Source organism: Buteo buteo, chromosome 14, assembly GCF_964188355.1.
Source record: "Buteo buteo chromosome 14, bButBut1.hap1.1, whole genome shotgun sequence".
Taxonomy (NCBI): domain Eukaryota; kingdom Metazoa; phylum Chordata; class Aves; order Accipitriformes; family Accipitridae; genus Buteo; species Buteo buteo.
The window spans coordinates 4,446,297-4,457,132 of NC_134184.1; the positions used below are offsets into that span (position 1 = coordinate 4,446,297).

At 58.8% G+C, this 10,836-nt stretch overlaps 1 protein-coding gene across 5 annotated transcripts; it reads right to left on the reverse strand.

Moving 5' to 3' along the window:
- Positions 1–210: 210 nt before the first annotated feature.
- ZIC2 (Zic family member 2) lies at positions 211–4,381 on the reverse strand. Of its 5 annotated transcripts, none has more exons than XM_075045814.1 (4): positions 3,373–4,381; positions 1,418–1,581; positions 1,071–1,216; positions 911–959 (listed from the first exon to the last, which is right to left on the reverse strand). In XM_075045814.1, exons 1-4 carry the CDS (start codon positions 4,379–4,381, stop codon positions 911–913), a joined length of 1,368 nt encoding a protein of 455 aa, XP_074901915.1. The 5 variants fall into 5 exon arrangements, with proteins under 5 accessions (XP_074901911.1, XP_074901915.1, XP_074901914.1 ...); XM_075045813.1 differs by having other exon boundaries at positions 911–956; positions 1,065–1,216; XM_075045812.1 differs by having other exon boundaries at positions 911–953; positions 1,062–1,216.
- Positions 4,382–10,836: the final 6,455 nt, after the last annotated feature.

The window sequence follows — 10,836 nt, forward strand, 5'->3', positions numbered from 1 at the left end:
AATATTCAAGATATCACAATTACAAAAGAAACCATTTTTTCTTCCACGTTACTTTTTTTAAAGGGGTGAACTAAAAAAGGAGGAGAGAGGGGGGCGGGGAGGGGCAGCGGGAGAAAAGAAAACAAGTCCATCACTTTCTTGGGGAGGGAGGGAGGAAGCGGGGAAAAAACCCAGAAAGACGACCAAAAAAAAAAAGGGGGGGGGGGAACCAATCCGCGGTTTACAAACGGGACGAACTTCTATACACCAAGAATCCAGGAAAACTTCGTTCCCCACCTCGCCGGAGGAAGGAGAGGGCCGCTATGTACACAGTTCGGGGGGCCGGAGGGTGCTGGCTGCTCCGGGCGGGGAGGCACAGGGGCCGGAGGACTTTGAGTCTCTGATCTTTTGTCTGGAGGCTCCGGAGGGAGAGTTTTCTTTCCGCCGGCTTGAGAAGCTTTTTTGCTGGGTGGTGCGTTGGTGGCGTTCGGGGTTGTCTGTGGTTTGTTTTTGTTTTTTTTCCCCTTTCTCTCTCCCCTTTCCGTTCCTCTCTTTGCTCATTCTCTTACGTTTTTCAGCACGTACTTTGATAGATTGTTGTTGTTTTTGCTGGTTCAAAATGTTCTCAAAAAGGAGGAAAAAAAAAAAAAAAAAGGAGAAAAAAAAATTCCAACCAAAAAAAAAAAAAACCCACCCGAAGGCGGGAGGGGTGTGGGGAGCTAAAGGTCCCCCCGTCCCCATCCTGCTCGGCCGTCATTTCGCTGCCGGCGGGTGCGGCGGCATCTCCCGGCTCGTCTCCGGCGGGCTCGCTCCCTCCTGCCCGCCGCCGCCGCCGGGGCGGGGACGGGACGGGACGGGACGGGACGGGGGGAACACGGGACGGGACGGGGGGGGGCCGCGGCGGGGCCGTGCAGAGCAGTCCGGCGGGGCCCTACACGTACCACTCGTTGAAGTTGGAGGAGAGGCCGCTGTGGCCGCCGCCGCCGCCGCTGCCGCCGCCGCCGCCGCCGCCGCCTCCGCCGCCTCCGCCGCCGCCTCCGCCGCCGCCCCGGTGCACGGCGGACACGGCCGCCGCCGCTGCCGCCGCCGCCGCCGCCGCCGCCGCCGCCGCCGGGGAGAGGTTGCTGGTGGTCTGCGACTCGGCGCTGGGGGACACCAGCCCCGGGGGGGTGGAGGATTCGTAGCCGGAGCTGGCGGCCGGGGAGGACTCGGAGCCTTGCGGGGACGACTCGTGGACCTGGGGGGCAAAGGCAACACGGCCGGGTGGAGGGGGGACGGGGAGGCCGACGACGCCCCCCGGGCCCCGCCACCCCCGCCGCCGGCCCGGCCCTCCGCCGCCGCCCCCGGGCCCCGCTCCCGCCGCCCGCCGCCCCGACGGGGCGCCCGGTACGGTGCGGCCGCCCTCCCGCCTCCCGCCGCCTTCTGCGGGGCCGGGTACCTTCATGTGCTTCCTCAGGGAGCTGGGGTGGGTGTAGGACTTGTCGCACATCTTGCACAGGTAGGGCTTGTCCGAGGTGTGGACGTGCATGTGCTTCTTGCGGTCGCTGCTGTTGGCGAAGCGCCGGTCGCAGCCTTCGAACTCGCACTGGAAGGGTTTCTCCCCTGCAAGAGAGCGGCGGGGCTGAGCGCGGCCCCCCCCAGCCCCCCCGGGCCCGGCTCCCCCGGGCTTTCCCCCCCCTTCGACCCCCCGGCTCCCAGCCCCTTCGCCCAGCAGCTTCCCAAAGCAAGAGGCCGATTTTGCCCCGGCCCCCCCGGCTGGTTTTCCTACCAACAGCCCCCCCCCCCCCCAGCACATACACACACAGCCCGGGCACCCCCGGCCCGGCATCTTGCCTGATTTGATTTCGACCGGTGCCGACACACAGCCGGCCCCGAAAGAGATTGAAGAAGAAAAGCGATTAAAAAAAAAAAAAAAAACCACCAAGGGGAAAAAAAAAAAAAAAAAAAAGGCATCGAGCCGTTTCGCCTCGGTACCAAATCCGCTATCCTGTTAAACTGGAAACCATTACCGACAGATTTAAGGCCGGGCAGATTGTTTCGTGTATGGATATTCGAGATAAACGCACATCCGCTGGGAAAACTAAACGTCTGTAAAATACTTCATTTAATTTTCATAGGGATTCCTCTCGCCCGGCTGCCAGGACTCCAAATGCCGGGGAGTAATTTGGAGGTGAGAACTCCACATCCCCCCGCCTTTGGAGGGGGGAAGCATTTAACATTAAATTCCATTAGCACCTAAATTGTTTCTTAAAGACATCCGCTCAGACACAATGACTTCAGTGCGGGCATCTCATGCAAATACATTTCTCAAATTTTAAACCTTGTTAAAGCTCGTCTCGCACCTCGCATCGGGCTTAGCACTTGAGAAAACAATAGGCCCGGAGATTTTTAGCCTTTCTCCGGGTAAATATTTAGAGTGGAACTCGCTAAAATATTTGGCCGTCTTTTATGAAATAGTCTGGCACGGTTCGAGCCGGCAGGAGTAGTAAATGAATAATAGATGAGGCGGGAGGATGCGTTTATTTTTGTTCCCCTTCGGCTCAGGCGCTTTTCCATCGGGAAAGCCCGGGCTCCTTCGCCCCTCTTCCACCTGATTTGGGTGGAAGTTCCCGAGCCTCAAATCCTCCCTTCCCTATTACATAATTTAATAAACTCTTGCAAAAGCACCTTCAATCACCTCGAGTGAGACTTTAAAAACACTTTTTTTTCCCCCGAAATGAGAAAATTTTATTGCCTTGCTCACACCATTTAAATTTAATGGAAAGCATTCCCAGAAAGGGACGTTTTGCCACTTCCAACGGGATGTTGGGCTAATGACGGCTTTTGCTCGTATTTACATCGTTTCTCGCTCTCGGGATCCGTACACGAAAGCCACGCTCACAACCGCTGCTGAAGTTATAGGCAAATACGTTGCGCACCGCAAATCTATAAGGCGTTTCGCGTGTGCGTGTGTGTATATACATATATATACACACACACACACAGACACGCACGTCTTCCCGTCTTTTAGCAGGACGGCAGAATTTAGTTCGCGCTGTGTTTTGCGTTTCTGCGGAAAGACCCACGGCGAGCCTCGGCACGAATCTACCTCGCTCACCCCGCAAATGAAAAGAACTCGGTAAAATATCCTTCCGAAATCTGGGAAGAAGAAGGGGTGTAGGGGGGGGGGGTGGGGGATGCCGGTGGGGAAGAAACCAAAACAAACGCAGCCGTGTGATGGAGCGGGGAAAAAAAAAAAAAAATCTTAAACGGGATCCTTATTTTATCACTCTCGTCATTGTACATCTCTCTCTCTCTGAGCCTCTCTATCTGTTTTTATATATGTATATATTTATATACAGACATGTAGGCAGAGGCAGAGGGGGAAAATCTGCCGAAAGGAACCCGAATTACCTGTGTGCGTCCTTTTGTGAATTTTGAGGTTTTCCGATCTGGCGAAAACTTTTCCGCAGCCGGGGAAGGGGCAGGGGAAGGGCTTCTCTCCCGTGTGCACTCGGATATGATTGACCAGTTTGTATTTCGCTTTGAAGGGCTTGCCTTCGCGGGGACACTCCTCCCAGTAGCAGACATGGTTGCTCTGCTCGGGTCCCCCAACGTGCTCCACCGAGACGTGGGTGACCAACTCGTGCATGGTGCTGAAAGTTTTATTGCAACTTTTTTTGGGGTTGTTCAGCTGCTCGGGGTCGATCCACTTGCAGATGAGCTCTTGCTTGATGCACTGCTGCCGCATGTAGCGGAAAAAGGCACCTGGGTGGTGGTGGTGGTGGGCTGCCATGTTCATGCCCATATTCATATTCATGGGGCCGTACTGGTTGTGCAGCTGAGCCGCCGAGTAAGGGTCAGTCCTGGGGCTGGAGACCTGGCGGTACTGATCCGACCGGGCGAACACCTCCCCCGGCAAGCCCAGGCGCATCTGCCCGTTGAGGACGTTTTGGGAGGCGTGGGGGCCGTGCTGGTCGTGGATGCCCGGGAAGAGGAGGTGGCTCTGAGCGTCCGTGTGCGGGTGGTGCAGGCTGCCGGCCGCAGGGCCGAAGATGCCGTGCTGCCCGCCGGCCGGCGAGGAATCCCCGAAGCCGCGGCTGCGAAACAAGAAGTCCCGGGTGGAGTTGAAAGGCGCCCCGGAGTAGGAGCCGACGTGGGCGGCGTGGGGCCCCAGGGCGGCGGCGGGGTAGCCGGGCGCCTGCGAGGTGAACGCCGAGCTCTGCCCGGGCGAGAGGTCGTGGGCTCCGGCGTTGAGCTTGAAGGCGCCCATGTGAGCCGCCGCCGCCGCCGAGTCCACGAAGCTGTTCTGCGCCGCCAAGCTCAGCTCCCGGTCCTGCATCTCCGCCGCGGCCGAGTGATGGTGCCGGGCGAAGGTGCCCACGCCGAGGGCCGGGAACTGCGGGCCGGCGTCCAGCAGCATGGTCCGCGCCGCTCCGGGGACGACGACGCCTCCCCCGCTCCTACCGACCCGGCCCCGGCCCCGGCCCGGCCCGGCCCCGGCCCGCCGAGGGGCCGCCGCTCCGCGCCGCTTCCCCCCGGCAGCCGCCGCGTCTCCCCCCGCCTCCGCCGCCGCCCGCGCCCGCACCGGCCCGCTGCCGCCGCCGCCGCCGCCGCCGGAGCCGTATCCGGAGCCAGGCAGAGCAGAGTCCAAAGGCGAGCGGAGAACCAAAGTGTATTAAAGGAGCTGAGGCGGGGGCGGGCAGGGGAGGGGAGGGGGAGCAGGGGAGGGACGGGGCTGGGGACGGGGACGGGGAGGGGGGGGGGCAAGGCAAGGCTCGCCTCGCCGTTCCCTGCGGCACACACTTACACACACACACACACACACACTCACACCCGCCGCCGCTCCCCCCCCGCCCCTTCCCTCCCTCCCTCCCTCCGCCGCCACCGGGATGTCAGCGCCGCCGACCCCCGCCCGCCCGTGGGCCGCGGCCCTCCCCGCCGCCGCCCCCCCCCCCCCCTTCCCCGCCGCCCCCGGGCCCCTGCTCTCTCGTTTTATCCTCCGCCGGGCATTAAGCGGTGTCTCTCACGGAGGGGAAAAAACTTGCAGCCGCGGGTTCCCACGGAGCGAAGGGACCCGGGGCGGGGGGGGTGGGCTGGGGTGGGGGGGGGGTGCCCCGCGCCGCCCCCGCCCGCCGCCGCGGAGGGGCGTGGGGAGAAGGGAGGAGGGATGGGGGGGGGGTGCCGGAGGCGGATTAAAAACAATAAGGGCGGCGGTGGGGGTGGGGAGGGAAGGCGGAGGGGGGGTGAGGGGGGGCGGGAAGAGGCCGCGGAGCGCCGGGGCCGGAGCGGCGCGGCCGGGGCGGCGGAGTTGCAGTGCCGCTCCGCCCGCGCTCCCTCCGGCTCCTCTGTTTATTTCGGTGGGCGCTGCTGAGGCGGCGGCTTTTTATTTTTCGCCCCCTCCCCTCCCTCCCTCTCTCCCTCCCTCTCTCCCTCCCTCTCTCCCTCCCTCCCTCCCCCTCTTTTTTTTTTTTTCCCCCCTTCCCTCCCCCGGCCTCTCCTCTCCCTCTCTTCTCTCCCAACGCCGCCTTTCCCCGCCGCCCGGCCGCTCTCCCGGCGCCCGCTCATTGGCCCGAACCGCCCCGTCCATCCGGGCGTCCCCGGCCACCGGATAATGGCGGCGGCGCGGCCGCCCCGAGCCCCTGCCCGCCCCGCCGCCCGGCCCCCGCCCGGCCCCGGCCCCGGTGGCCGCCTGCAGCCCGGCACCACCGCCGGAGGCTTTTCTTTTTTTTTTTTTGGGGGGGGGGGGGTGTCGTGTCGTGTCCGCCCCCCTCCCGGGGGCGAGGGGAAAGGGGTGGCGTGGCGGGGGCGGGGGGGGGAGAGGCGCGGCGAGCCACACGCACGGAAAATATCGATGTGCGCTTGGCCATGCGGTCCTGCCTCGGGAGGCAAACAAACAAAGCGAGGGGCTTAAAACATAAACAGGGGGGTGGGGGGGAGGCTGCCCTTTTTTTTTTTTTTTTTTTTTTTTTTTACATATTTAGGTGGTGGAGGAGGGAGGGAGGAACTCGCCCATCCTGTACCCCTTTTTCGGCTAAAGCAAATGAAACCCATGATCGATAAAGGGAGAGAAGGGGGAATCAAATAAAAGTGACGTTGGCGTGGCCACCGCGGCTGGGGGGGGGGGTAAATAAAAAAAAAAGAATGAAAAGAGAAGAGGGAACGGTCGCCCCGAACGGTGTTTGGGCTTTTAAATCACTTGTGCGGGAGCAGAGGAGTCGATCTGTGTGTGTTGTGAATGTGCATCCGAGAGCAGATGCTTTAGGACTTTTCCTTGTCTCTTCCCTTTCTTGAAAATGAAACAAAAACAAAACCGAAAAAAAAAAAAAAGAAAAGAAAAAGAAAAAAAAAACCCTAAACCCACCCTGCCATTGTTATTTGGAAACCGGATTCTTACATGGCAGGAATAAAAAAGCGTACAGCCGGCACACACACCCGCACCCGCACACACACACAGAGCAAACAAGTCCCCTTCCCCTCCCCCTCCGGTAAATACATGTCTGGCCCCTGCTTCGGTTTGTTTTGTAGTGCCTGAAAAATAATCATCTCGGGGCCAGCAGCTCACCAATAAATAAGGCTTTGTCAAAATTAAAACCCGACATAACATTTGTCGTCTTAACCGTCCTGCACTTAACCTTCCGTCTCGATCCCCATCGGCTCTGTCCTTGGTGGAGAGGCAACCCGAAATCCAGGGGTTCGGGGGGGGGGGTTGGTGGGGCTTTTGGAAATTCTCCCTGCGACATTCCTCCTGTGACTCCTCACGGCATTAAATCCCGCATCAGGCACAGGCACGCTCAAACCTGGAGCCAGCGTCCGAGCAGGGTTTTTACAGCGAGAGATAGAGAGAGAGATAGAGAGATAGAGAGATAGGAAGGAAGGAAGGAAGGAAGGAAGGAAAAGGTAACACTGCCCAGCTAGGGTTGTTTAAATAAGGTTTTCCCCATCACTGTCACTAAATAGTTAAAATATTTCCAAGCCTGTCCGAAAGTGGCTGAAATGTGCCAGTACCGGACATCACTCTTTGAACGAGGCGAGGATTTAAGTTGGGAAGGAGTGGGATTCCTTCTAATCCGAAATGGGCATTAGATGGTAAACTGAATATTAATGCAGAGCTACACCTCTGATGCCAGCAGCCCTGTCCTCTTCACCACGCCGTCACTCGATCCTGTCTCTGCAGGCAGGAGTGTCTGCTCCCCAGATACTGCCTTCCCAGGCTGCAGCTTGGGAGCATATGCTGTCCTTGTCCTGACCCCCCAGGCTCCCAGGGACAGACCGCGAACAAATTCTATTTTCCTTCTCTGCAAGGTTTCCGAGGCGGAGGTCTGAGAAGTGTCCTCCACCGGTGCTGGGGATTTCGAGAGCCCAACTTGGAGAGGAAAGCTTGGTCTCCTGCATCGTCTGCCTCCGGATTAGTGAAAAAATCACACGGACAACTAGACCCTTAAATACACTTCTTTTTTTTTTTTTTTTTCCAAATATAGAAGAAGTTACTACATCTGAGATTAGAAAAAGAACCAAAATGTCCAGGAAAATTCCCAGTTACAAATACAGATTAAAAAAAAAAAAAAAAAAGAAAAAAAGAAAAAGGTGAACGTTCATACAAATACTTACCTTCTGGATTTTCCCCTGGTTCTTTCTTTTCTTTCTTTCTTTCTCTCTTTCTTTCTTTCTTCCTTCCTTCTTTCCTTTCTTTCTTTCTTCCTTCCTTCTTTCCTTTCTTTCTTTCTTCCTTTCCTTCTTTCTTTCTCTGTCTTCCTTTCTTTCTTCCTTTCCTTCTTTCTTTCTCTGTCTTCCTTTCTTTCTTCCTTTCCTTCTTTCTTTCCTTCTTTCTTTCTCTGTCTTCCTTTCCTTCTTTCTTTCCTTCTTTCTTTCCTTCCTTCCTTCCTTTCTTTCTTTCTTTCCTTCCTTCTCTCTTTCTCTTTTATCTTCTTTTCTTCCTGTCTTTCTCTCTTCCCTTCTTCCTCTCTTCCTTTTCTCATTTATTTTTTCTCTTTTCTTTTTCCCTTCCTCCCTTCCTCCTTTCCCTCCTTTCCCTCTTTTCCTCTCATTCTTTTCCTTCCTGTCCTCTTCCTCTTCTCTTTCTTTCTTCCTTGCTCTCTTTCCCCCTGCCTTTCCTGCCTCCCCTCGCCCCGCGCCGTGCCCGCTCCGCACCGGCACCGGGACGCTTTGGGGGGGACGGGGTCGGGGGGGGTGGGGGCCGACGGGCCCGCGGTGAATTCCAGCCGGAGCCCCCGCGGGCTGGCCGCGCTCTGCTATTCTTCCAGGGCTCCAGCCCTACTCTCTCTGCAGGAAACAGAGGAGCTGATCCAAGTTCAAAGTCACGTCGCCGTCCCTCTTAAGAAGTGCTTTATTTCCCTCCGAAGCGCAAAACCTCTTCCCCCCCCCCCGTGGCACAGGGTAACAAGGGAAAGGCAGCGAGGGAGGGAAGGGGGGGGGGACGACGGAGGGGGGGGCAGAGGCACCGGCAGCCCCGCACCCGCTTGCCGGACCACGGCCAGAACCGCAGCCTTCGGCTCGGGGCTACATCCGAGGGCGGAAAACCGGCGGTCACCCGGCGTCGGTGCTCGACCGCTTTCGTGGAAGAAGTTTTTTTCAACAGGTTTCTGGAGGTGCCAGACCTGCAGAGCAAACGTCAGCCTTCCCGGGAAAGCCTCCCCTTCTTTGTAAGTTTTCCCGAAATTTTCTTTAAAACTGCTCCGCTCTTATTCTTGCCGGTTGCTGATGCGGAGGGAGCCTGGGGCGCGGGGGGGGGGGGTGGTGGTTTAGGGACGAGCGAGAACAATTTCTTGCTTCCCCTGGACTGCATATCCCGCCCTCGCCTTCGAACCCTTTTCCCCGGGAGGTGTCACCCCCCCCGGGCCGGGGGGGGGGAGGATGGGGAGGCGACCCCCCCCCTTATCCCCCCCCACCCCCGAGCAGCCGAGGGTGCCGCGGCGGGGGCGCAGGCTGCGGCGGGGCCGGGGGCTCTGCCCGCCGGAGGATGCGGCTGGCGGCAGCCTCGCCGGGCAAAGAAGGGTGGAAAGGCTGTCCGGGGGGGGTGGTGGGGGAAGAGAGGGTCTTGCCCCCCCCCCCAAATTCAGCTTTCGCTTCTCCCCGGAGTAACGGGACGAGGTGCGGAGCGGGGAGGGGGCGTGCGGCCGGTCCGTAGCCGGGAAAGAAGAGGCCAATTGAGCGGAATCACTTGCCCCGTTGTCTGTATCACAGACACTCATAAATTCAACAAGCTCATCAACAGGATATTAAGTTGCAGGTTACCTTTGATGGTGCCGATCCGAGGCACTTCTAGGCCGTTCGACCTATGACCCGTGAAGACCACATGTGTTGTGCTGTAGCCTCCCTCTGTAAAACACACTTCGGGACAAAAGTTCTTTGTCAGGCTCTACCGGCAGCGTAATGTAAAAGAAAAAGGGGAAATAATGAAAATCTCAGCCAAAGCTGTAACTTTTAAATACCTTTAAAAAAAAAAAAAAAAAAGCTAGGCAGGGCGGGGGCAGCAGGAAGGAGCACCTCGTTTTCGTACCGTTAATATTTATTATTCTCCCAGTTGCACTCACATAGCTAGACAGATAAACGAAGTTGCGGTGTAAAACCCCGCTCTCGGCGGTGATGCCGTGAGGAGCAGCGGAGCCGTGATTTCCCGGACGGGAACCTCGGCCGAGCGGCAGCCGGTGCTTCTGCCTTCCCCAGCGGCGGCCGAGGGACGCGCAACGCCGCGGATTTTGCGCGCCCCGCGCCCTGCCCCGCTGCGCGCCTCCCTCCGCAGCCGGCGCAGACCCCCCCAAAACGGGGGTCCGCCGCAGCACCGCCGGGTTTTATGAGAGGCACCTTTTTCTGCCCGGAGATGCCCACATAAACGTTAGAGGCAGGGGAGAAGCGTCCCAATAAAGCGCCGTGGACTTTGTAATACAATTTCTGCTGTCATTCATAAATAACAATGCCATATGGTAACCATATTGCTTATACAAGTAAAGCCGTCAAAGTGTCACTATTTGATTTATCTCAACAGCTTCTTCCAACGGTGACGTTCATCTGCAGGGAGAGGGTAAGGGGGGAGAGCGAGCGCAGAGCAAAATTTGGCCTGGGTTTCCTGAGGCTGCCTCTCTCTTTATCTCTTTCTCTCTCTGTATGCATAAACATATAGAGAGATATATACGGGCATTGAATGACGGACAAATTTTTTGTCCTTATTTTGTCCCTATTTGAGCAAATCCCCGAAGGGGACGTGCGGGGATGGACCCCTCTTTCCCCGCCGAGGCGCGCACTGGAAACTGCAGCTCCGAAACTTTTGCCCCCAAGTCCCCGTCCCCGACGTGCGGCGGGTCCCGGCAGCCCCGACGGCGGGTACGGTGCTGGCACCCACTCCGGGCCGTGTCCCAGCCCACGGGCTACCGTTTGGGTGCATGGGGCAACGAGAACCGGGCGTTTATTGGGCGCACGAGAAGTTTATTTTTAAGGGTAGAAAATACCCATCCCCTCATCCCCTCTAGAAAGGAGGGGCGGGGACCCTCGCCGCCAAATCTCCCCTCTCTCTCCCTTTCGTAGCCCGTGGGCAGCCACGACCCCCCGACCCCCCCCCCGACCCCCCGGGGTCCAGGTGCCTCCGTGCAATCCCCCCCGACGGGACGGTGAGGGGGGGAACCGGGGTTACTCCCCACCCGTGTCGGCCCACTCGGGGCTGTGACTCGGGGCGCTGGCGGACCCCATCGGCGATCACGCGTGTCCGCGGAGGGAACTGCGCCCCGGGCTGCCCCACGCCGCGGGTCAACCCCACGGGCGAAGAAAGGCACCGGCGACGGATGGGGCGGGAGGCGAGCTGTTTCAACAGATTTGGGGAGACTTGGAGGTCTGGCCGGGGAAAGCGGCAACCGCGCTCGCTTT

Excerpts from the sequence above, each read along its gene's own strand:
- ZIC2 (XM_075045810.1), bottom strand. The coding sequence starts at position 4,381 with ATGCTGCTGGACGCCGGCCCGCAGTTCCCGGCCCTCGGCGTGGGCACC. Across the intron at positions 1,582-3,372 it reads TCACAAAAGGACGCACACAG|GGGAGAAACCCTTCCAGTGC; the intron begins GTAATTCGGGTT and ends GCTCTCTTGCAG. Across the intron at positions 1,217-1,417 it reads CCCTGAGGAAGCACATGAAG|GTCCACGAGTCGTCCCCGCA; the intron begins GTACCCGGCCCC and ends TTTGCCCCCCAG.